The sequence below is a fragment of the Tympanuchus pallidicinctus genome, unplaced genomic scaffold (genome assembly GCF_026119805.1).
Source record: "Tympanuchus pallidicinctus isolate F22 unplaced genomic scaffold, pur_lepc_1.0 scaffold31, whole genome shotgun sequence".
Taxonomy (NCBI): domain Eukaryota; kingdom Metazoa; phylum Chordata; class Aves; order Galliformes; family Phasianidae; genus Tympanuchus; species Tympanuchus pallidicinctus.
In genome coordinates, this window is record NW_026294749.1 from 1,225,848 (window position 1) to 1,251,166 (window position 25,319).

Sequence of the window (25,319 nt, forward strand, 5' to 3'; positions counted from 1 at the left end):
CATCAGAATGTCAGTGATTGAGGACACACAGGAAGCTTCTCTGCGTGAATAGTTGCCGAATAGTACAGAGAGAAAAACAGAAGCAAACGTAACATTGACTACTGCTGAATTATGGGTTTTTTTTTCACATTAATTTCTCATTGACTATGAGAATTGGACATCCTGACTGAGGGAGTGTGATTGTTGAGAAGTTAGCTTACAGTGAATGATAGTTTTTCAGTGCTTGACAGACAGCAGTATGCTGAAAAGTGTCTGACATACTCTCATGTGATAGCAGTAATCATGTCGGTCAAGGGAAGAACCTAATACTTCTCACTGGCATTCATCAGCCCCAAAAATTAAAGGTCCCTTTCAAATCTGATGGTTCACATCTCTCTCTGTCAGACACTGACAAAGAATTCATTTCCACTGCATGGCTTTGAGTGTATCTTTGCCTGAAGAAAGCACTTTGAACTCCCTTTATCTCATCTGCAAAAGAAGATGACAGCTCATTGCTATAGAAAATATGTGTCTGATAACTAATATTATCTCTTAAAACACTCTTTTCAGCCCCAGACAACCAAATGCTCACCACAGAGGCAAAACAGAACCCTCCTCATTACTTTACTTCTCTGTAAGAGTTAATTCTGCACTTCATGACACTTGTCCATAGACTAAGGCATATGGTGGTCATGCTGGGAGAGATGGTGTAGGGAGTGTGAGAGGGAATATCAGAGAACTTCTTATGCACTTCTTGTCTTTTTTTTTCCCAAGATATTCCATGTCTGTCCTTTTTATACACAACATTCCATTCTGCTTTTTTTGGGCAGCCCAGTCCACATAGATATGACCAGAAATACTCCCTTTCTTAATTCTGCCTGACACAATGGGGATTATATGGACTGCTCATAATCTCCACTTCATTTTTTATTTGTCAGATCAGAAGGATTGGCTGGGTCCATGGAGCACATCACCCACCACTCCACTCCTCAAAGCAGTGTCCTGCCACTGCTGGCTGTAACACGACTTCACGCAAGCTGTATCCAATCTATTGCTACGCTGCATTGTCACCTGTTAAAATTGGTCTTGTTCCTCAGTTCCCTCCATTTTCAAGCTGGAAAGGAGAGAGGGATAGATAAGCCTCAGTTTAATTTGTTCTGGCAATTATTGGAAATCTCCCACAGAGAGAGAAGCCCTTGCCTATCGGTACAGAATGACTTACAGCCATATGGGCCCAGACAAAAGGAGACCCTGCTTTTCTGCAAGTCTGTTCACTTATGTTAGACATATAGGCTGAGGTACTGGCCTATTCGAATCTTAATGGGGAAAAAAGAGAGAGAAGAACATATTAAAAAAAAAAAAAAAAAAAAAAAAAAAAAAGGATTTAGAAAAAAAGAATAAAAGAAAAAGGATAAAAACTATAAAGTGAGAGCTGGCATTGAAGGCTTGAGAACAAAATGTGAACAGGGGAAGAAAGGGGGAGAAAACCGATTTGACTATCCAGTCCAGTAGATAACTACACTGATACTGTTTGTGTTTCAGAAGTATCAGAATAATGCCATTAGTACAGATAAAGGTTACAATAAGATTGATTTTGAAACATGAATTGGAGATGTGTGTTTTGGAGCTGAGATGCCAGCTAAGCTTCTTTTTTCTCTCTCTTTCTCTCCCTCTCTTCTTCTCCCTCTATTTTTGCAAATCAGGATTCAGCATTAATTCAACCCAAATGAAAGTGTTAGGATAAAAAAAAAACCTTTGAGAGGCATTTTAAAATACAATTTCCTGCAAAATGAATGTGTAAGTTTATTTAAAAAAGAAAAAAAAAAATCAACGTACTCGTCAAAAGGTGAAAGAAATATATTACATGATTATGGAGGGAAAAAGAGGTTATTTAAGAAATAGCTGAAATGGCAGTTCTTTTAAAATTGTGATGTGGGTGCCATTAAAATGCAATGACAATGGCAGCTTTTTCCTTACACTCTGCTCCTGAGAAGAGGAAAGAAGTGTTTGTTGAGCAAATCACTTTAAATTCCAGATTTTTCCCTGCCTCTGGATTAATTTTGTCAATTTATCCCTTTAACAATACTTAATGGTAATTCTTATGGCTGGCTGGCTTGTCTACTCTGAAAACAGCTGACAGAATTAAATGTCATAGTTTGGTCATTGACATCCCAGGAATTTCTTATTGTTTTAATAATTTGTTACAGAAGAAGAGCTATAATGTGAACCTAGGAAATAACAGGCACTCCCCCTTTCCCCCCTTCCCCCTTATTTTTAAAGGAATTATTGGGACTGATCCAAAGCTCATTGCATTGATTGAAAATGCTTTTGCTGGCATTGCTGGATTTGGAGCTGATGTATTGTCTATAGGGATTATAACCCCTGTCGTTGTTGTCTGCAAGAGAAATTTAAGAACATACAACACTAATGAATATCTGCCTTCTTTTTCTTAATGGTGATTTCTTTGAGGAATGATTAAAGAATTTCTGGCTGATCAATGCTTCAGTTACACAAGTTAAAAGTAAAGTTTTAGAACAAAAATATGCTGCCGGATAGTTAAAAGATGCATGTGTCTTTCTAGGGAAATTGGTTCTTACTGCAATTAGTGGCCATTGTGTCTGAGCATTAATAGCCTAGGGCAAACATAATAAACCGGTTCCTAACTGTTGGTAATGACAGATTTCTCAGGGATTATTACTTAATTAACAATAATTTGAAAGGATGGTTCAGCTGAGATGAAGCATTCATTTATATGGCATATCTAAACAATATAGATCAAAAGAGCACGTAGTCTGTTAACATTTCTCTTGGTCTTTTGGTTTCATTTTTGTATGTCTGCCTGCCTGCCTACATAAAATATTATTTTTGCATCTGAGCAGCTTTCTTTGTGGGTCCATATAGCAGTAATTGGTTCCCCATTGGATATATATGCATTGTTTCATCGTCATGCTGCGTCTTCTGGGTCTAGGCAGATGATGATTTTAATTGGAAATGCTAACTTGATCAGGAAATTACCTCCCACACCCACGCTTTCCATCCTCCCCACGCCAGAATGGGGCAACTGTTTCCCCAACACATGCATTATTCATTCCCAGCCACCTCAACATGAAATGTTTGCTATTGTTCCCACCATCCACCCACGTAGCTTATGTTCTCTCGGCATCTTTTTGAATGAATGGCTTCTGTATACCTCACCTCATGGATTACTGGCCTCATTCACATACTAGTGCATCAGTTGAGAAAGAGGCTAGTTCTTCGGACAAAGAATATTCTGATTGGTTTGGGGTGATGTCTATTTTTTCCTTGAAAACTACCACACGCTATAATACAAATGAAACTTTTTCTTTAGAGCCGATTGTGTTAAAGAGAACAAAGCTGCCAAAGTCCTGTTGTGCTGCCCAGGAGTGTACGAGGGAAAGGCAGTGATAAGCTGAGCTGCTGTAGCAAATGACAGGAGTGCAGAGAAGTGCAAACGTAGTGAAAGGTATGTTGTAACACCACTGTTTCTTTTTCTCTTTGCTGTTACCTGTTTTCCTTATAGCTTCTTGTTGAATATGGTAGATTGCTTGAAAACAGGGAAGTTCCAAGAAGCGTTGTATTTTTGTGTTGGTAAGAAACAAATGCATCTGCTGTGTTCTCCAGGATCTAGACAAGTTGTCTAAAACAGTTCTTGAGAAATATTAAGTAGCTGTCTGTTGCAGTCATTGGTATCCATATAAAGAGCTTAGGAATACTTCCATTATTTGCTCCTCAAAATTCTGTTCAAGGAGGCTCTAATTTTAAACCCATGCATTCCTTAAGAGTGACGGTGACAGTGACATGGGCATGTTATTCTTAAACAAGTTGTAAAACTCTTCTAATTGAAAAGTTGATTTGTTAAATAGGCATTAAAGCCATACGTTTCTATTTGTACTTACAGAAAATTCCTGTTCAAAGAGCTAATCCGCCTGTCTTGGCTGTCTACTTGGAAGCTTGTGTTTGGAAGTAGATTAGAATTGCACTTGTTGAGAGCTCTGACTTGTGCAGTGGATCAAGATTGATTACAGTGGCACCAAATTTCACTTTTATTTCAGTAGAATTTAAAGATTTCCTTAGTTCACATGACATCAAAGGTGTCCTTCTAAATAAATATCTTGCAGTGCTCTATCTTAGGGCATATTTCATTATGTACGATATAATCAGATTGATATGGTATTGCATCAGAAACAGCACATGCTGTTTTGAAATGTGCCTTGTGGGAAAACAAAATAGGGAATAAATAACAATATATGTGTTTGAAAAGAATGGTTACAGTGAATGAAGTTCAGTTGTGCTAATTAATAGCATTGGACAGGCGCTACATCTACTCCTGAAATACTGAATGAATGTTAAACCAGAAATCAGAAGTTTTATCATCGTTGACATATTTCTTTCCAAATCACTGTTCACATTTCTTGTAGTTTATTCAGTTTTCCTTCATAGCAAAATGGTTAGTGACTACGGCTACAGATTGCAACTGACCGAAATTAGTGGAGTTTGGGGACTGTCATCAGAGAAAGTTTCCTGTGTCTTTTAAGGAAAGTTGCAGCAACAGGTGAAAACCTTCACAAGCAGAACAGCAGGATTCCTTCACACAAGGAAATTTGCACTTTCCTCTTCCCTCATGTGGTACAGGAAAAGAAGCAGTAACAGTTCTGCTTAGTCAAGGCCACCTCTCCAGCTGCCTTGCCAGCTTCCTGCCCCACGTGCTGTGGTGTTGCTGTCACAGGGGGACCCTGACACCTCCACAGCAGGGTTCCTGCTCTCTGCCCAGGGCAGTAGCAAGAGAGTTCCTCATCAAAATGGCCGTGGAAGAGGTTCTTCTGGGAGCCTCTGCCCCCTGGGGCAGGTGGAAGATGTGGAGAGCATGGAGGATGCCATAGAGAAAGCAAGGAACAAGCAGAAAACCCTGTTCCAGCTTTGAGCAGTTTTGCTTGAAACTGTTTCTGTGCAGAAATAGGACAGCTCAGACTGTCATGTCTCCACATCACTCCTGCAGCCTGCAGTGCTTTCCCTATTCGGGTTTTGCAAGATAGCTCTCTCCTATTTATATGTTCCTAAAAATGTAACTTTTCACTGTGGCTTCGAAAGCTGGCCACATTCACTGGTTTATTACTTCAATATTTACCTAGAAATTAGCAGCAACAGATCTAATCAAATCTGATAATTACTTCAGTGTGACTCAAACCCTGGACTTAAAAGTGACTTGGAACTGTGCAAGTAGCTATGGATGTGAGTTGCGTATGAGTTGGGTTTGCCTTCCTAGGATCACAAAACTGCATATTCATGAGCGTGTCATATCTTCTAAGGGAAATGGACCCCATGGATTCCATATATGTCATATTATTTTGCATTATATTAGTTTATAGTATATTTTATTTTATTATGTTATACTCTTTTATTTTAGGTGAATGAAATATTGATTAAGAAATCCAATCCCCTCCTATTATGCAAGTGGAGATCATTCTGACATTAAAAAGCAGAAAATTTCATTTAAGCTCTATTTTGCTTATTATCATGTGATTGGCAGGAAAAGTATTTCTTGGAGGGAAGATGTTTTAGTGGCTGGAGAAGATGTGATAGATTTTTGACAGGTAATACTGTGAATTTATATTGCACTTCCATTCCAAATTATGTCACAGTAATATAAATAGCACCTGAATAAAATTTTCATTTCTTTAGACCTATTTTGTGCCCGCAGTTATTCATTGTTGCTAATGAGACAATTAATAGGCTAATGAGCACAAATGATAGAATATAAACATTTAACTCTGCCATCTGAATGTCAAAGCTGCCTACAAAGTGTACGGTTAGGAGCTGTAATTCTTTTCTGTGCCTGTTGCAGAACCTCTGGTCATATCTTCATGTTTCCATTCACCTGTGTATGCTGAAGGGTGCAAATGAGTAAAGCAACTGAGATTTGTTCTATGCAAAGTCTGTACAAATCTAGAGGCTAGGCCAGAGTCTTTTAGAGAAAATACAGTCTTACGCAAGGAAAAGCACTTTTCTTGCTTTTGAAATATGCACATCCAAGGTTGAATGCAATAATGTAGGGTGTTGCTAAGTAAGAATGCATAGGCCAGAAGTGAATCAATGCCAGCTGTAAGTGAATTTAGACAAAAAGAAAAGTGAGCTTGTAGGAGGTGAGAAAGAACATATACTGTTACGGTAAGTTCTGATCATTTTTAAAAGGCAGAGGTAGCTCTGGTCTTCTGTTCCTGAACTAATGTAAAATGTGCATTACTTACTGTGTCCCATGATGTTGAACAAGTTATGATGGAGACACTTTGTTTTACTGGAAATGTGTTTGTACTTACCAGGACGGATCAGTTAATTATTTTCACTTGAATACTTTGACTGTGAAACTGTATTCTGAGATAGGAATCAGTAAGAAAAGTGCTTGGATAGTTTTTCTTATATAGGGATTTGAAAGGCAATGGGGAAGATTGGTCTTTTACAAGCTATGGGAAGTTCTGCCTAGTTACCATTTTAATATTAGCTTGAGCTTTCACAAAGCTTCAGTTAACATATACAGAAACAGAAGCCCCTTCTGAATCAATACAACAACATTTGATGATCATTTTATGAAATAAAATTGCAGCCTTCATGCTGTTGTAGGGATTACAGAATATTCTATAACACAAAAATACAGAGTTTAAGGGTACAATCTCAGAGATAATCTTTAAAAATGACATTTAGGCATACAAGACTCTGGGCCTGATCTACCTGTCACGCTCCCACTGCTGTAACAGAAGTGGGAGCAGAGTGCCATTGGGGTGAATTCACTGTTCCCAGACAGCTCCACAGTACAGCAATCACAGATAAGCACCTTCTGGTCATCTCCCTTCCTGGAAAGACTAATTTCTCATGACGATTGAGGATTTTTTCTTTATATTTTCTAATGGCCACAAGAAGCACTAAGCATCCTAAGGTTCATTTGTTATGTTCACATATGCTTAAAAGTGTCAGCCATGCTTCTACCACTTAATAAACTGGTTTATTAAGAGAGGCAATTCACAGCACGTGTGGATTCAGTGTAACAGGAGGAAGCAAAAGGGTGAAAGGACCCAAAGAAGAAGACTAAGGCAAAATGAGTACTCGAGCTTTTTTTTTTTTTTTTATTACACTGTAAGATGTGATTTTATGTTTTGGGGTCACAGAAATATAGGACTTTCCTAACTTCCTTCTGTCTTTTGCTTATGATAAAAGATCAAAAGTCACCAGAACAACTTCCATCAGCCTACTTGCTAACCTTATGTAAAAAGCTACAAAAGTGCAGATTTCACTGTTTCTGTCAGTCGGCTCTTCCAATACTTCACCCACCTGATACTAAAAGTTTGGTTTGCTTGTAACCTGAATTCCTCTTGCTTCAAAGTAGGTTTACTGCACCCCCAGCTGCCCCTGGAAACTATGAAAATAAGTAGATCACCACTCTTCTTATTACACTTGTTAATAAAATCTGATCTTCTTTTTCTCGACTTAGCATATGCAAATTTTAAACCTTTTCACAAGTTCTGTTTTTCCCAACTGTTGTTCAAATTTTTTGCTATCCTCCTGAGATTAGTTGGGGGAATCTGGCTGCATCTTCTTTAAGCTGTGACACACTGCTTTTCTGTGCTGAGGATGCCAGTATAAGTGCTTCACGTAAGCAAAACACACAAGGCACATGGTACACTGTTGGTGCAGTGCAGAGCAGCATTTTCCTCCTTTACCACAACCTATGCATTGAAGCTCTGGCTCCTATTCAGTTTGTAGTCAGCTCTTTTCTTACAGTGCTGATTCCTAGGCTATTATTTACTTCCATATTCCTGGGCTTTTGATTTAGCCATTCTAAGGCTTGTGTTTTCAATTTGCCCTTATTGAATTTTCTCATATTGATTTCTTTCACTTTATTCAGTTTATCAGGATCATTTCTAATTCTAACTCCATCTTCACAAGTGCTTGCAGCCTCTCCCAGCCTGATGTCGTCCTCACATTTTACAACTGTACTGCATCATCCAAGGTGTTAGTATAAATACTTAGTATAAATGAATAGTCCTGGACATGAAACAAAGTCTGGCGTGGTCATTTGGTGTTGTCTCGCATTAGCTGAGACACTGAGCTATGGTATCTACTCTTTGAGTTATTTTCCAGTCTGTCTTACTCTTATTTTACCTGGGCCATATTGCTCCATCTTACTTTTGACAGTGAATTGTAGAGCTTTGTAAAATATCTTACAAAAGTCAGAAAGTGTTGTGTTTTTCTCATCTTGCATCTGCTAGGCTAGTTATTATATCAAAGCAAGGGAGATCCGGTTTGCTTGTTGTCAACATGTTCTTCACAAATCCATATTCACTGTTCGTTACCACCTTGTTATCCTCAAGATACTAAAAAGCTGGCTGATTGCTCCAGTAAATTTCCAAATACTGAAGTTAAGCTGAAGGATCTATAATTCACTATTTACTCCCTAACGACCCCATTCCTCTCACCTCACTTTAAATGTAGATATGCTCCTTTTTCTTTCAGTCCCCTAGGAACTCACTCGTCTTCTATATGCTTATGAAGATAATCACTAATGTTTTGACTATTGCTCTAGCTAGTTTCTGAAATACCTGGGGGTAAATTCTGTATGGACTGATTGATTTGGCAAGAGATTTCAAAAATGTAGGTTATGCAGCTTGAGACGAAGCAAACATAATATCTAGATGTCCCATCAATTTTTCACTGGGCACTAGATCAGGCTTTGGCCAAGATTGAGCTTTGCTGATGGAGTAAAAATATATTTTTCTTTGTGCTTCTCCCAAACTTTAAAAGAAAAGATGGAATAATGGTTGGATAATTTGGAAGAAATTGAAGGTGATATTTACACTGCTAGATATTTAGAGAAATAATTCTTCAGTCAAAAGGAAGAAAATAAAACTCACACTTCAGTGCCTAAACCATTCACAAGGGTCAGAAAGGAATTCTCACCTTTTACAACACCTCATAACAGTACAGCCTTCTTTTTCATCGTTATTAACTAAAGATGATGTATCAAGCAGGCTATCATACTATTGACCTCTAAAAGCACTGGTGCTTATTCTCATTTCTCTTTATTTTCCACTTTTCTTCCTTCCCCTGTCTGAAATTTCAAATACAAAATATTGAATTAATTAGATTTCACCCACAAAGAGGAAGAAACTGTGATATCAAGGATGGATGTTTCATCTTCATCTGGAAGCAAAGTTTTCTTGAGCATCTGTCTTTCAGACGAGTTGTTTTAAGTTTGCATGCACTTGTCTTTCAAGTTTCAAAATTTCCCAGCAATTCATAAATCAGTATGTAAGAAAAATTCAACTTTTCCTCCTTTTCTCCACTTTCTGCAGTTAGTATTTCATTTGTTCCAGACTAGAAGCCTACTCCATTTTCACTTGGGGAAGTGCTATCCCTCAAGCTTCTTGCTGTAATCCTCTTTACTTCTATTAATTACAGCTATTCTGATGCCAAGTTTCTTTTGTCAGAATTTCCTTTCCTTCTGAGCTATCACATCCAAAAAATACTGCGGGGAAATTTAACTACTTGGAACGAGCAGTTATTGGCAATTTCCAAAGGCAAAAATCTCAACATTCAGAGCAAAGGTCTGGTTTGGAAGGGATATCCTCATGTCTAGAAAAAATACAGTACAACTGAATAAAAGATCCACAAATAAGTTAGAAGAGAAATAAATAAAACTACCTACTGCTGCAGTGCACGCACGAGCTAGAAACAAAGCTGAAATCTCATTTGAGAAGTTCTTCTGCAATATGTTTTATTTGCTTCTCTTTCATACATTTTCTGCATTTTCTTGCTCTCCTTTGATTACATATTAACAATTCTTTGCCTGAATTCTTGAGAATTAAGAAAGAATCATTAAATTATTTGGAGAGCACATTAAGCAACTGCCCACGGTGGGAGAAATGGGCCTTGATATTTCCATGCAGTTGTTGGCAGAAGAGTCTTTCTGTGTTTATGTGCTGTGGCCAGGATCAACAATTCTGGCTGATCCTGGCTGATGTCTCTGTATTTATAAAGAAGGTATTATGCTTAGATATTAAAGGGGACCAAAGTGACCTGCTAGTGACCACTAGTGAAGAATAGCAAATGGAAACCATAGCCTACTTTCAGGTTCATACTCAGAGTTTGCACTGGTGTGCACCATTAGACCGCAGGCAGTAGGGTGGTCCTTGGAATTTCTGTGGATAAAACTGTCCTTTGTGGCTATTTACAAATATGTCAAGAGCAAGGCAACAACAAAACCTGGTTTATTATGGCTGTATCTTTTCCCTGTAACTCCTTCTTGCTGTACACAATAATCTGGGCTTCTTCTAGCTGCCTTGGCATACCAGTTCAACACCCATTACTACTGTGGGAGAGCAAAGTGATCACTTGACCAAAGAGATTAACTTCTCAACCTTTCCTTGGTGGGGTCATTAATTGGAGTTCTCTTCCCTATTGTACTTGCTAATTCCTATGGAGTAGACAGAAATGTAGCAGTCCTTGGGATCTCTGCATGTTACGTACGATATTGATGGAGCGACAGATTATATCATTGTGTAAACAAGTTTATTTGGGAATCTAGATTCAAGCCAGATATGAAAAATACTGAGAAGGACAACAACTCGATTACATCAGATGATAGAAGGATAGGTGTTATGGCCAAGAATACCTTAGCTCTTACAAAATTTGCTATTACTATTTGGTGTTAAATTTTAAGACAGTTGGATCACTGGTTTTTGGAGACTCCTCTGAAAGACTCGCCTGTAACAAACTGCCAAGCCAAGAGTTTACAATCATGACAAAGCCTAGGAAATCTTATATTCTATTAAATATTAGATCTTAACCATTAAGAAACCCAGACAGAGGAACTAATCCATCTAGAATACTCAGCTTCTGACAGAGGAGGGGGCTGGGAAACCTGGGAACATCTCCCAGCAGTGGATTATGAATAAGACAGAAAGTAGATAATGGAATCATCTTCTTAAGAGGTACTCTTTGTGCATGTCACATTTTCACGGGTCAGTTAGTTAATACCTCTCATACACTCCGTGTGGAGACTGCAACAATTGATTTTGAATACCAAAATCCAGAATTTGCATGCAAAGTATGTGAGGTTGTTTTTCAGATTTTATTATTCTTACCATATTTAAACAGATGTGGGGCAAATGAGGTCAGCAGATCTTTATTCCTTCTTAATTCTTTCAGCCTGAAAGTGTCCTGTGAAGGCCAGGCACACATATTCTATATTTCTAGAAACACTTTGAAGCTGTGACAAGAACAAGATAGCACTAACAGTTCAGATAGAAAAAAGCTGTAAGTCTTCTGTTTCTTTTGCTGGTTTCATTTCATATACAGCAGCTAAAAGTTGGCGTGGAAATGTTCATCCTCCTGGTTTGTAGCATGTCTTCATGTTCAGACAGGGAACTCTGTGAAGTCAAGAAAAAGTACTGATGCCAGTGTTGAACAGCTGAAACAATGTCATACTCAAGAAATATGAATTAGAGGAAAAATGTTCACCTCTTACAGCACGTGCAGCTATTCTGAAGCTTCTTTCTAAATGAATACAGAAACAATTTCAAGTTTTAAAAAAAAAAAAATAAGTGCAGTGAGTATATACACTTATTTTGAGAAATATTGTTTTCTGTCTGGAAATAAAAATACCCCATTCAATTCTTTGCCCTCAGCAGCTACTCTTGGATGTGAGATGTTTTGGTCTAGTTTTAATGTGTCAAAATGCTGTATGAAATACCAAACTAACAAGGAACATGGTCATAATGAAACTAAGAAGTTGTCTTCACCAGTGACAGCACATTGGCTCTGACCTATCATTACTTTCAATCATCATGCATGAGTAAAAATATATACCTGAAAGACCTCTATCTGCTTCAGACAGACAGCTGCTTCTCTTATCTGTCTCCAGATAGGAGATAACACTCCTATCTTTTTCCATCTTCAGCACTTAGCGGTTATCAGTGAGCCTTATCATTTATCCAGCAGCTCTGGGATAAGAAAGAGTCCAGTCTTCATTGCTACTTGGAAATCTGCCATATTCAGAGGACTTGCATACCCAAAGTGCAATGTTTAGTTGCTTAAGGAAATGATTTGCTACCACAGCCACCGTGTAACACAGGCAGGGACACTTCAGGTTCAAAATGCATTCTAGGCGTGCAGCAGGAATGGGTTTTAGCCCATTGCAGGGGAATGAGAGATCAGGTTAGAATCCACTCAGGACCTGGAAAAGGAGAGACAGGGGTAGAAGGAAGTAAATGAAAATAAAAGAAAGAAAGAAGGAACGGACTTTTGATTTTTTTTGTCAAAGATGATTGTAACAGTTGTGAGTAGGTCCTACTCTGGCCATGAGTACTCCACTGGCTAGAGCACCAAGTCATACCCCTAAGCGACGTCCCTGCTGGCCTCACAGCTTGCAGAGATTTGATGGGCAATGCAATATTCAGAAGAGAGGGCAGACTCACCCAGCATTACCATCTCTTCTTCTCTACAGTAGCTAACAGGCTTCATCTCTTCACATCGCACCTGACCTATCCTTCTCCTTCTTCCTTTTTGAAAATGTAGGAAATTCTGCCATTCTCACCCAGACCTCTCAATCTTTGACAAAAATCAATAGATTTTTCTTTTATTGCTTGGAAGCTTTGGGAGAGGCCTGAGCAATGGCTTCTGGTACAGCTGCTTAGCAAGAAAAAAGGTCACACTTTGACAGGAGTTCCTATATTTAAAAATGTTACCTGCTTGAGAGGGCATGAACATCAAGTAACAATTTCTTGTTGCTTGCAAACATTTTTTCTTGACAGGGTTTCAAAAGCAGTCAGAAGACTGTGCGAACTAAAGTGAATTTTGTATTCATAATGGAAGCATAGTATGACTTCATATGTTTTATACATTTTTGCAAATCCTTTATAGGACAAGGGTTGCTTTATCTGGCACTTATTTGGATTTTCCAATGAATTTGCAGTGCCTCATTTGTTCTTACTGAGGCTGACTTCAAGTAGAGTCAATTAGACCAGCTTTTGAAATCCTATCTTCCTTCTCTCCTGCTCTTTTACTGTAGTATTTACTGTACCTCCCACTGAGTAAAAGCTGCGTATCAGATCTTCACCTGATGTAAGTTATCAGCATCATTTTATTTAGAAACATTTACTTTTTGATTGTGTGCATGTTTCATTCTTTTTGATCTTTTTATGAGCCTGTAACGATAGGGCTGGGATTTATACAATGGGATTCCCTGTCATTCTGTGGGATTTTTTGCTCTGCCTGCACTCTGTAGCTTTGAAGCACTTCAGATCTTGAGTAAAATGAGTTCACTGATGTGTCCCAGGAGAAACCGTTGACTGGTCTGTGGATGTAATTTTATGACAATGGATTGTATTGTGAGTTAATGTTTATGCACCATATGGTACATTGTCAAGTTTCATTGTATTTATGAAGATCTCAATAAAATGAAGTAAAAAGTAAAAATACATATTCAGGCCCAGTCTATAGTCAGTAACAAACTCCTCTAGATTTTTCTTTTTAAATTGAACTTGTCTAGTGAATATAAGAAGGGCTAATAATAACAGTAAGACTGGCCTGGGATAAGACATATGCAGTTCTGGAAGCAGTACAGATTCATTTAGGCCTGTAGTCAGCCTGCTGAGAAGTACCTAACTTAGGTACTGAAAGCATTAGGAAATTTAAAATGAGACAGGATTATGCAAATTGTCACAGAGATTTTAGAACCTAGCTCAGTGCAGGAGAGAAGTCTTGGAGGCTGGTGCTAGGCACCTTTTACAGGATGTCTGCCTAGCAAAGAACACAGCTTACACATTCTTACTGACTGATGGTCATGTTGGGTTATTCCAAAGGCATCTGACAACAAAGCTGTGAGCAAGTAAGGGTACAGGAAATGTAAGAAGTAATCTGTGAAAACATAAAAGAATAACATATTTGATGAGGGAAAAAACTGAACAGCACTTTCATCCCCATCTGGGGTTCAGAATGTCACAAGAAATTCAAGGAATAAAGTAAATAGCTCACTTGAAGAATTCTTTTCACTGAACTTCAGTTTCTTCCTACTGGTTTAGAGTTAGAGTTGTTTGGTTTCTTTTGGTAAAATAGTGGGGGACAACTCTTTAAAAAGGTGTCATTAAGCACAGAAATAATTTTCCATTCACATATTGTTCTTGCAGTGTAAGTACTGTGAGGTAACATTTAAATACATATATTAAAAATATCACACGTATTTGTATATTTATGTATGGATAAAGTGGAGGAAGGAGTTTAAAAGCTATTTCCTCTTTCTTCCCCATTTTTCATTTTAGTATGTTTCCTGTAAATGAATTGCCTCTGCTCTGGGGATGTGCCTGCATGGGAGCCTCTGCAGTGTTCTATACGAGTGCTAGGTCCATACAGCAAAATCCATTAAAAGACCAGGGATAAAGGGTGTAAGCATGTAATTAGTTTTATGAATGCAAATATTCCACTGACTTTCTGGGAGACTTCCTGCTCAAGATGGCAAATTGACTAAGCGTGCATGTAAACCTTTTCAAGTTGCAGCTTTTTAACTATAAAACCCTTGGCATTTATGTAAATATGTGTTGAGCACAATACATTTCAATCCCGGTGGAACTCTCTGCATGCTCACATGGTCATCCTAACTATTAATATCTCTTTATCCTTTCTTTGTAAGTGCTGTTCTCTTCAGAATTAACATGATAAATGTGTCACTTGTAAGAAATGCTAGAAGTTGGTTCTGGTGCATATTTCTTTTTCCCTTTCATCTTTGACCAGAATTAGGTATTCAATTAAGAAGTTTAATTACAGTACAAATATGGAGGGGTAGTGGAGCCTTTAAAAATGGAACATGAACAGTATCTCACACTTGGAATACGCCTGTTTTACTTGCATAGTATGTGCTAAAAGAAAGATTTGTATTTGAAAAAGTGGAAAGTGCCTCATGACTCTTTTGTGTAGAACAATTAGATGGTTCCTCTGTGTTATGTGTAGGCCACCAGTTGCATGGGGTCCAATTAGATCTTCATGGGTCTTTATAAAGCCAAAAGCCATATTTGTAACTGTTGAGTTGCAAGGAAAAGAATTTTCAACAATGTCTTCAAGGCAAGTACAGGAAAAGAAAGTAACCTAAACAACTGAGCTGGTAATCAAATATTCATCACAAAAGAAGGGGCAAGCATGGAGTTCACTTTGGGTCAGGGATCTCAACTGCACAGATGCAGCTAAGCTTATTACAGTAGGGTACTCAACTGTGAGTAGCAAACTGGGTTCTGAAACACGTTTAATTTTTCTTGAAAAATAAAATACACTGCACATTGTGGTCATGCAATCTTCTTAGGCTTAATTGTTTTTTGTGTGTATGAGCAAGGAAAATAAGATTTCTCTCCTATTACTGCTTTGAAATCCTTTGCTCATCTCTGTGCTGAGCCATGAAATACGTGTTTCTAAAATGTATTTTATATAACGGGGAGAAGTCCATCAGTTCTATGTTTGCAGATATAGTTAAGAACCTGTTTTGGAGAGCTCCAAGGAATAAATTAAGAGACCATTAAAGGTCTTTATCAGTTATGCCAACAAGTGCCTTCCTGTGTGACCGATTCCCTTGATCTTCCTGCAAAGAACTACCCTGCCTGAGGCAGAACAGACCGCCTCAATGTCTGTGTCATCCATCTGTGGCAAAAAGCTCTAAGGCCCACGTAAGGCTAGAGACCCTCCCAAGTCAGTGCAGTCAGAGCATATGGCTATCAGTCCAGCCAAGTGCCATAGCTACAGTCCAGGTGACTCTGTACTCATTCATCACACTCACCTGGTGAGGAAGCCATTTGCACAAGTCCTCTGAAAAACCCAGTCATTCAAGGCTTTAACTATGCAATTCAAGCCCTATATGTACATAACTGCTTTTATCTGAGAAATACCTTGCTTGAAAAATAGTACCTCTTGCAGAGCCAAGGACCAACTGTAGATGAAGTTGAGTAGAAGAAGGACCAAAGAGATCAACAGCACCACACACCAGAAGTTTGCAAAGGTCTTTTTCATTCTTTCAGTATGATCTAAAGACCTGAGATAGAAAAAAAAAATTAGTGTAATACTCCTTCAGCTTCAAAGGTTGAGGAACTGTTTGTGATTAAACTCTGTTATTCATTGTAGTATTGAGCCTGCGTGCTAACCGTTTTGGAAGGGAATGAGACACCAAAAACTCCGGTATTAGCATCAAAAAAAGAAAATAAGAAAAAACAAACAAACAAACAAAAAAAACCCCCACTGTTAGTGCCCTACACTAAAGTAGGATTGCGTTGGGAAGAGTAAATATTCTTTATAATTTTGCTGCTGAGGATCACAGTGTTGCACACTCTTTAAGAAAGGTTCCTCGTGGAACTGCATGACAGTGCAGAGTGACCTTCAAATGAAAAAAGCTGTTTTCATAGACAACCTGTAATAATGCATATCCACAGGAAAGGCATCCTCATGACCAGAATTCTTCTGCTATTACCTCACTACAGGTATGCCGTTAATTCTGTACGTTTATATATTCATATCTCAGTACTACCTTGATTGAGGGCTATTGGCCTTCATTGGCTGAATTTAATTACAGGAGACAACTGGCAACATTAGTTTTCAGTTCATGTTTGGGGCATTCACCTACAATATAATTCTCATTGCCACAGGAAATGCTTCATCATGTTGTGTCACTACTTTTGTCAGACAGAGAAAAATGTAACTGACTTGTACAAAAGATGTAATTCTAAAAGTAAAACTCTAGATGGGATCTCAGCCAGTGTCTCTCTCTGCTTTCCCATCCAATGGCACAGTAAAGACAGTGATGAGTTCTCTCAACACATGGAGACAGGCGGTGGGAAGCCTCTCCCCATCTTTATTCATCAGTATAACAATGGTTTTCAATAATGTCCCCTTACCTTGGTTGAGAAAACATGCTCTTGACAACATATAAAGAACACGGTGTATGTACCTATTATGGGATAAGACCTTCAACTTCCTTTCTCGAGTGTAAAAATATTTTGGCCATCAGGAGATAAGGATTAGCAGGACAGAGAGAGGCAAGCACTCCATGCACTGTTGTTGGACTCCTTAGACTGTGAGCATCCAGTAAGAACCTTACCCCTGCCTCTCACACAGGTGCCGCCTTCTTCATGTAATGACAAATACACAGTTTGCTAAGGTCCTTCTATGCTTATATTACTTAGATAAATCCCTATTCTTTGCCTTTTCAAACAGTATTATATAGCTAATATCTAAACACCTAGCAGTTCTGTAAGTTGTTGTGCTTAGAAGAGATCTATCAAGTTCTGTGTTTATAATTTGTCTTTTCTTTGTTGCACCTAACCCTAGGTTTAAAACCTTTCAAGGTACGGACTTGTTTGTTACGCTTCACAACTTTATTGGCTAGCAGCACTGTATAGTCATATTCCTTCAGGGCTTTATATTTGAAAACATCATTTTGTGTAGAAATCAATCTAAGACAGTTATTTTGAGTTTATTTTCCTTGAGGATATGTATTTCAGAATTAATCTGTCTCTTTCGGATTTCAGTGATCTTTTGAATTAAATTCTGATTTGCTAATTCAGCAGAAAGTAGAGATTTCTGAGGGTCGCAGGACTCCAGTTATACCAAGTTGGATGCTAGAATTTTTTCCAGTGTTCTCCTCTCTGTTGAAAGCATTGTATTGTCTCAGCCATCACTTCAAAATACTATGGTAAAAATATTTATAATACTTTTTCTGATATTTGACAGCTGTCTCCTGCTACTTTTTATTTCCAGGGGATAGAGCGATTAATTAACTATGGAACAGCAGTAAAATGAAATGTATGTTACTTTCTTAATCCTCCAAGCCTAATATGCCTTTCTTAATGAATCCATCTGTCTTGAAGAAAATTGAGAACAGAGTTCTGAAAAAGAGCAGCAACAACACTAGTCCCATAGAGGAGGTATGGAGTATTTTGGAAGAGTAATTTGAGTGCAGTATCACATCATTAAACCCAGCAAAATGGTGAAGGAAAGGGTTGCAACAATCCATAGCCTGGACTGAGGTCACCGACTAATCTGACTTTATGACTACAAAAGATCCTAGACTGATGAGAAAGTGTCCTCTGATAGAGGTCAGCATTCCTCAGCCAAAACGGATCTTTCAGACTGGTGGAGGAAAAATGTGTTAGGACACATCACACAATAGCATGTGACCGTCAGCACTCTGAAACCTTTTGTGGGTTATAAAATGATTAACTGACCATTCAAATTCTAGAAATGTTGCATTTGTAGCAGCAATCAGCTCCTCAGAGAGGAGGCAGCAGAGTGTGAAACCTGAATTCAAGCAGCAGGGAAGGTTTAAAGTATAATTAAAACCAGAAATAACTTGCAGCTGCTAGAAATGAAATTCAAGGTTGGTAATGCAGCAATGTATGTATTTAAGTAGACATGTTTGCATGCACGTGTGTGTAATGACAATGGCAGAGTTCTCAAACAACAACAAAAAAAAAACCTGTTGCAAAAAGTGTTTGCCAGATATTATAAATTTCCAGAGTGAGCAGTATTAAGTGTTCTCTGAGGACTTCTGGTCATAAACATTTGTTAAGAGTATGCACTTAGCTCATGCCAGTCAACACTACACAGAAACACTACAACTAAGTTAGCAAAGTAGAGAACTCTTATTTACTGACTAAGTCCTGGTGATTCTTTTATCTGAGGTTCCAGTTCTGCAGCTTATATGGTAATACTCTTCACAGTTTCAGAATGCGTGCATCCTGTTATTATATTTTTATATTGAAGATTAAATATTTTATAGTGTATTTGCCTATTGAAGAAATTATTTTACCTTGGGAAAAATAAGATCCTGCTATGAATTTCCTTTAACTTTACAGGAGGCTGTGATTCTCAGAACCAGGATCTCTCTTGGACATTTCAAAGGACTACACACAAGACTTGCTTTCTTCTCAAGGGACCTAAGATACTGTGTTTTGACTTTTAAACCAGCCCTAGTATACGGATGTGGACTTCAGGTAGAATGAGCAATGCAAAGAACTTGTTTGGACTTGGGGTCTCCTTGTACTTTTGGGGACTGATGGACCTAACTACAACTGTGCTGTCAGGAAGTGCCAGGCCCCTCACAGAAGGGCCAGAAGACAACCTGTCAGACAAGTTGCATCAGCGAATGAAGAGGAGCTGGGTGTGGAACCAGTTCTTCGTTCTGGAGGAATACACGGGAACGGATCCTCTCTACGTTGGGAAGGTAAGAGCTGCCCCATGAGGATGTCTGGTAGAGTACATGCATTTGTGCACATGCAGACCGTGGCAAAACATGGGAAGTTTCTCTAAATGCATTTTTATTCCCTTCTTTCTGGCAGAGAATCTATTCACATTAATTTCACTTCAGCTCCCAAGAGCTTTTCAGCAGTGTCACCTTTAGCCATGAAGAATTTCCTTTTCAAGGTGCTGTCAATATATTTGCCTATTTCAAAGAGATCCGCTGTAACCATCATCAGCTGTAATTGAGGTAGTTTTAGAAAGTCTGCAGTGATCTTTCCAGGGACTCCTTCAATGTCAAGACAAAGCAAGGTTGTATTGACTCGGGAGGATTAGGAAGGAAAGGAAGTGTTTGTGATCATGCTTCTGTCTGTGATCAAGTCAGCTGGAAGATGAAATTCACAATCAAATGAAATAGCCAATATCTCTTGAAAACTGACATTTCAGTTTTTGTTTTCTGCAAATCTCTGAGGTCAGAGTATTTTCTTTCTTACCACAGCTTGACCCCAGGTTAATTATGTGGACTAGAGAGAAGTAGAAGGATAGAGTGACAGCTTATTAAATACAACAGTCCTATTTTCAGATCCCTTACACACTAAGAATATATACATCAGTACAAACATTTGTAAAATTGACTGCTATGCTCACCCTGTCTACCTGGCAGCATTTTGAATTCACTTTACTACAGCTCCTTGAAGAACATGCTGATGGAAGTCAGGCCCGTAATGTCTGCCATTCACAATCTACCTCACTATATCCATCCTCCTTAGTCTTCTTTCCCAACATTTGTAAAGACTCTGAACTATTTAAAGTATCGACCTGCTAATCAAAGTATTGACCAGCTATTCAAAGGCCTATGGGCAGCACTAGGTTTGCATTTCATTAAAACCGAGCTGACAGATCTGGGAAGAGTGGGGAGGGTTAGTGTAGTGAAGTGTTTGAACAATGCAAATAAGATTTTACATGTCTAGGTGATGAGCACAGCCTAAATATAGGTAGATATGACAAATTAAGTGAAGAAGTGATGCCAGAAAAAAATTCCTTCAGATTTCATTGCTTTCCTTCCAAGCTATCTGTCTGCAGAAAAAAAAAGAATCACAAATCCAGAGGCACATTTCGGACTTGCGTTTATCGTTTTACAAATCCACAGAGTTAAACTGTGCCTTCAGTTATACCAGTATAAATCAAAATGAATGCACTGGCTTCAAAGGACCTCCTTCCAATTTATCCTTGTGTGACTGACAGCAAGATGTGCTCTCCTTCCTTCCTCCCATAGCAGTGGAATTACTAGTGATTGCCATCAAATGAGACAACATTTGTCTTCATTCATCTCTGTGCCTAACTTTTCAGCTCTTGAGATCCCTATTGATTAAAGAAATTCTTATTTTCATGCAACTTATAACTTTGGAACGATGACCAAACACATTATTTTGCATACTCAATTTCATCTGAAATGAATCCAGATTTGCATTGTAAGCTGAATTTTAGCTACAAGAAGTACTGGAAGCACTCAACTCCTCTTTGCTTTAGAATTCTGGTATTAGGAGCACAAAAACATGGAACATCCAGCAGTTCTCTTGAGCTTGTTCCCACTCAGTTCTACTGAATGGGGATAGCAGCAGTGGCATTTCATGGTCTGTGTCCACTACATAAACAGCCAAGCTGCCATGAGTGAGCTCTTTTCTACACCATGGTTGGGTCGCAGTAGGGGCAAGCTAGGGCTAATTAGCCCTCAGGGTTAACAGGGCCAATTAGCCTTATGCACTGACAGCCTGCTGGCTAGCTTGTGCCAACAGCCTTCTGAGTCTGTTTCATGTACACCAACCGTCATGGAATTGTGCTGCCAAAATGGCCTTTGGGATCCAAGATCTCCTCCTTTCCCATCCCTAAACCAAGCTCAGAGCAGTGGGGTGAGCGCTGCAGCAGCTGCCAGGAGGGAAGGGCCTCCCCTCTCTTCAAACAGCTGAAGACGCAGATCCTTGGAAGGAGCTGCAGCCTACCACAATCCATCACCACGCCTGCACCTGGGGGATCCGTAGGAAAGGGGTCAGCAGGGAAGAGGCTGTGGGCTGAATTAATTGTTCTGGCAGGACAGAAATTTTTCATCCCGTATCACCCCAGGCAGGCTCAGAAATATCTCGTGCAGAGCTAGACGGAAATGGAGAAGGACTGCGGGCCTCTGTGCCAGCACCAGCCCTTGAAATTGCCCTGGGTGCCTGCTGGACAAACAGAGCCTCTTCTGACCCCTACGACCTACAGCACCCTGCAACATCCTGCTTGCCAGGCCTTGCTTTCATCCGCCTGCTTTGCACAGAGCCTGTGGCAGATGGAAACAGCGTACAGTGTTGGTCCAGATATATTTACTTCATGCTCTAAAGACATCTCATAAGGGAGGAGCTCCTCTGGTGCTCTTGTACAGCTGTTTCAGGCTAGCTACGTGCTGCTGAAGCAACCTCAAAATAGCTTGAGTCAAGCCCTGGGTACAGGCTTGCCTCATATGATTTTCAAGGCTGCTATAAAAAATGTACTTTCCTATGTACCTGTAAGTCATGGAGCAAAGTATCTATTGGGCAGGGAAATGAAAGGGAACTTCCTGAGGTGAAGTCAGTACAACTTTTGCTTTTCTCCAGTGCTCATTATTCTTATATAAAGTGTTTCAGCTCCAGAAGTTTCCATGTCGCAGATAAATATGAGGCTTGAGCTTTCTTATAGGTAACCACCGTTAGATAGTAGGACGAACTAGGGAAACTACAGTCCTTGCATGTGCTGCAGTAGGTACTTTCTGCATTTGTCTGGCAAACTAAACTGCTTCAGTACTTGAACTGGAGACAGACTTCACTGCTTTGCAGTGTTGGAGCTTCCCTAAGCCCTATTTCAGAGAAAAGAGGCATTTGAACCACAGCAAGTGAATGAGCGAATAAAATGCCTTCTTTCTACAGACTATCAGTACATATTAACAAAGTGCTCTCATGCATCCTCACAAATTCCCCTGCAGGTGTTACCTCCCTGGAAGCAGAGATGGGAGAGCACATCACGGACAGAATCACAGCCATTCAGTGGGTCTGCGTGAGTCCTTCCCTGAGCTGCCCCCAGAAGCACCACTCTCTTTCATGTGCTCTTTGCCAGAAAATGTGCTGTTTAGGTGCAGGTACAGCCTCCTTAATCTTTGTACTGTCCTTATCAAAAGCAGCTCAGGTTGGCACAGGTAGCAATTTCTTTTATACAGAAGAGAAAGTACATTGGAATTGTTCCTACTTCTGAGCCAGCCACATGGCAGCACAATTTATTACACCACCCATTAAATAGAGCCAGCTTAAAGCTGGATTACCTTTCCAGTACGGTCACTTCTACAGTCACTCCACCATCATGATATTGGGTTTGTCACTGCAATGGTGTGAGCTTCAGTTTCTGTGGACACCTCATTCTTTCAGATTTATTACAGTCTGCATTTATTAAGTCTTTTTCTTTTTTCTTTTTCTTTTTCTTTTTTTTTTTTTTTTTGCTATGTCTTCAGGTTATATGAGAAGTTACAAATCTGCTGCTAGCATTTTTTATTGCCCAGTCTTAACTGAGACCTTGGTTGAGGCTTTTAACAAATCACAGTTAGACAGAGACCCTCTTGTACTCCTAAATTCTTATTAATGTGCCATGGTTGTTCCTTGTTTTTCTCCCTATATCAATGCTTTCATTCCAAACGAGGCTTTGAACAGGAGGGGTAATTTAACTCATCAGTTTTATTCAATATCTTATTCCAAGTCTTTACAACTTTTCAGAACATCTGCTATTTTAAAACATGCTCTTTTGCTTTTTCCTTTTTTTTTTCTTTCTTTATCATTTGTCTTTTCCTTTGGCTTTGCCCTCGCTGTGACTTCTTCTTTCCTTTGTCTTTTTTTTTTTCTTATTAAATAATGAGTTCTTGATATTCCAAAACATGTTTTCTTCCATCAGACCCAACTCTAAATTCCCCAGTCAGGTCTAACATCTGTAATTATCTGAGCAGCTGCACATACTTACAGTGTGCTTATTCACTAAGACAAATGCCTAAGATGGAGCTTCTGAATCAGTTTGAAAACCTACATAGGTCACTCTGAAAGTAATGCCTCCTATTTATTTCCATGCAAACTACAAACTACAATGGATGCAGAGAGTAAAATAACGCTGTTTGATAGAGCAAATTCTTAGCTACAAAATATTATTTTTCAGCATAGTCACCACTGACAGCTATTTCACCATTTTCACCAGCAATGAACAAACCTGCATGACACACTTATAAAAATCTGCACCAGTGTAAGTGAGCCACTGTTTAACAGATGCTATGAGGGCATTGCTTTTGAATCACACCACTCACCGCCTCAGTGTGCTCACATCCACTGTTTGTTTTCCATAAACATGCAGCAAACATCAGTGAATGTCACTGGGTGCCATTTTTTCCATATGGAAAAATTCAGTAACATACTTTTGTTTCATACACACTTCCATGTCAGGTGCCATTTGGTCAGACTGCCCCTCTGATGCCACCTATCACACTGCAAAAGCATGTCCTAGAATATTGGTGGGAAAGTTCAGCCTCTACTGCCTTACCACCATCATCTGCCTCTGACGTCATGGGCCAACATCAGAAAATAGGAGGCATTACTTTGAGAGCAACTCTTGTATAACAGCTTCCTTCTTTTGGAAGTATGCTGTTTATGAGCGATGACAGTGATAATCCCTGAGCCATGAGTGTTTAGGGCAAATAATGACAACCACTGTTGTTTTTTAAATTAATCACAAAACGCTGTTTCCTGAAGATGTGCCAGTTGCAATTCTGGCACCTGCGTGAGAAATAATACATACGGCAGTCATCTAAACGTAACTGTTTTGCCAATTTTTTCTGGGCTTGTTCTTCCTCCATTTAGCTGATACATCACCTGAGCGCTGCCAGCATTCCTCCTAAGGCCCGATACAGATTTCTCAGATACAGCAGCCACTGCAGAGACCGTGAGCAAAACGATGAAATGAAGTATCAATTACCTGACAAGACAGTTGTCACAAGCACTTTAGAGCTTAGCTGTGGCAGATGGGTTCCTGCCTTTAACAATCGTTGTCAGGGCAATTGTTAAAGGTCAACGTGCCACCTAAGTACTCGGATGACTGGGTGTTGATTGGCTGGTTTGCTTTGTTTTATCTGTTTTTTATTCATTTCCAAATACCATAATCACAATTCTAAACAACATTCACACCTCAGCTGTTCCTTCAAGTTCCTTTTGATTGTTGCACCTCCTAACACCACCCTGTTGGTTAGGACTGAAACAGTTCTATATTCTCTGGGCACTGGTCAAGACTTTATGCTCTATTCCTCAAAACCATGGAAGTATGAGCATACTGTTAAGCGCTCAGATGGAAGTTAAGTGTTCTGTTGTCATTCCAGTATTTCAGAGGAACCAGGTGTTTAACAGAATGGTAGTCCCTGGGATGATTTGTTTCTGTTTCAGGTGATAATTTGCACAGCATTTATTTTTCCTCTGTTCTGTTGCATTTCCAGCTATCTGTGGCTGCTCAGAACTAATTAGCAGTCATGCAATAAATCCATTTGCTGATTCTCTAGAATCTCTGGGATACCTCTCATCTATATATCCTACAACAGACACAATGAAACGTTCCTCATTGATTACCTTACCTACTGCTTGACAGTAATTCTTTCCTGAAGACGTAATGGTCCAGCTGAATTTTTCTTGCTTTTCATGGGAAAATTTCAGGGGACTTTCTTTAGAAGACGTCTGAATGATGGCACTCACTGAGTAGCTCTCCCATCCTCCTTTCTTCTTGGTTACAAAGAGATTTACTTCATCTGCCTGATATTATGCTACCCCCGCAGTATCTCTCTCCTCCATGAACAAGCATTGTCTATATTTTTGCTGACCTCTCCTTCTCTGGCAGTGAGTCTTTTTCAATGGCTACTGCAACCCAGCAAAGGATAATTCTTGTGCTAAACGAGATTTGAAAGAGGCACAGGGCCTGTTCCTTCACTGTAAAGTTCAGTAAGACCAAAATGCTCACGTGCTCAGTGTCTTTTGGAAGCTACT

The 25,319-nt window shown here is 39.2% G+C and overlaps 1 protein-coding gene across 3 annotated transcripts in view; it reads left to right on the top strand.

The window, feature by feature from the left end:
- Positions 1 to 25,319, top strand: part of CDH20 (cadherin 20) — a 209,483-nt gene that overhangs the window by 155,735 nt on the left and 28,429 nt on the right. For 2 of the 3 annotated variants that reach the window (XM_052697946.1, XM_052697945.1), the window contains exon 2: positions 18,873 to 19,240. In XM_052697946.1, the coding sequence (XP_052553906.1) occupies positions 18,998 to 19,240 (243 nt within the window). In that variant the 5' untranslated portion in view covers positions 18,873 to 18,997. Of the gene's footprint in view, positions 1 to 3,016; positions 3,464 to 18,872; positions 19,241 to 25,319 lie in introns of those variants that run through there. The other variant, XM_052697944.1, reaches the window with a different exon arrangement.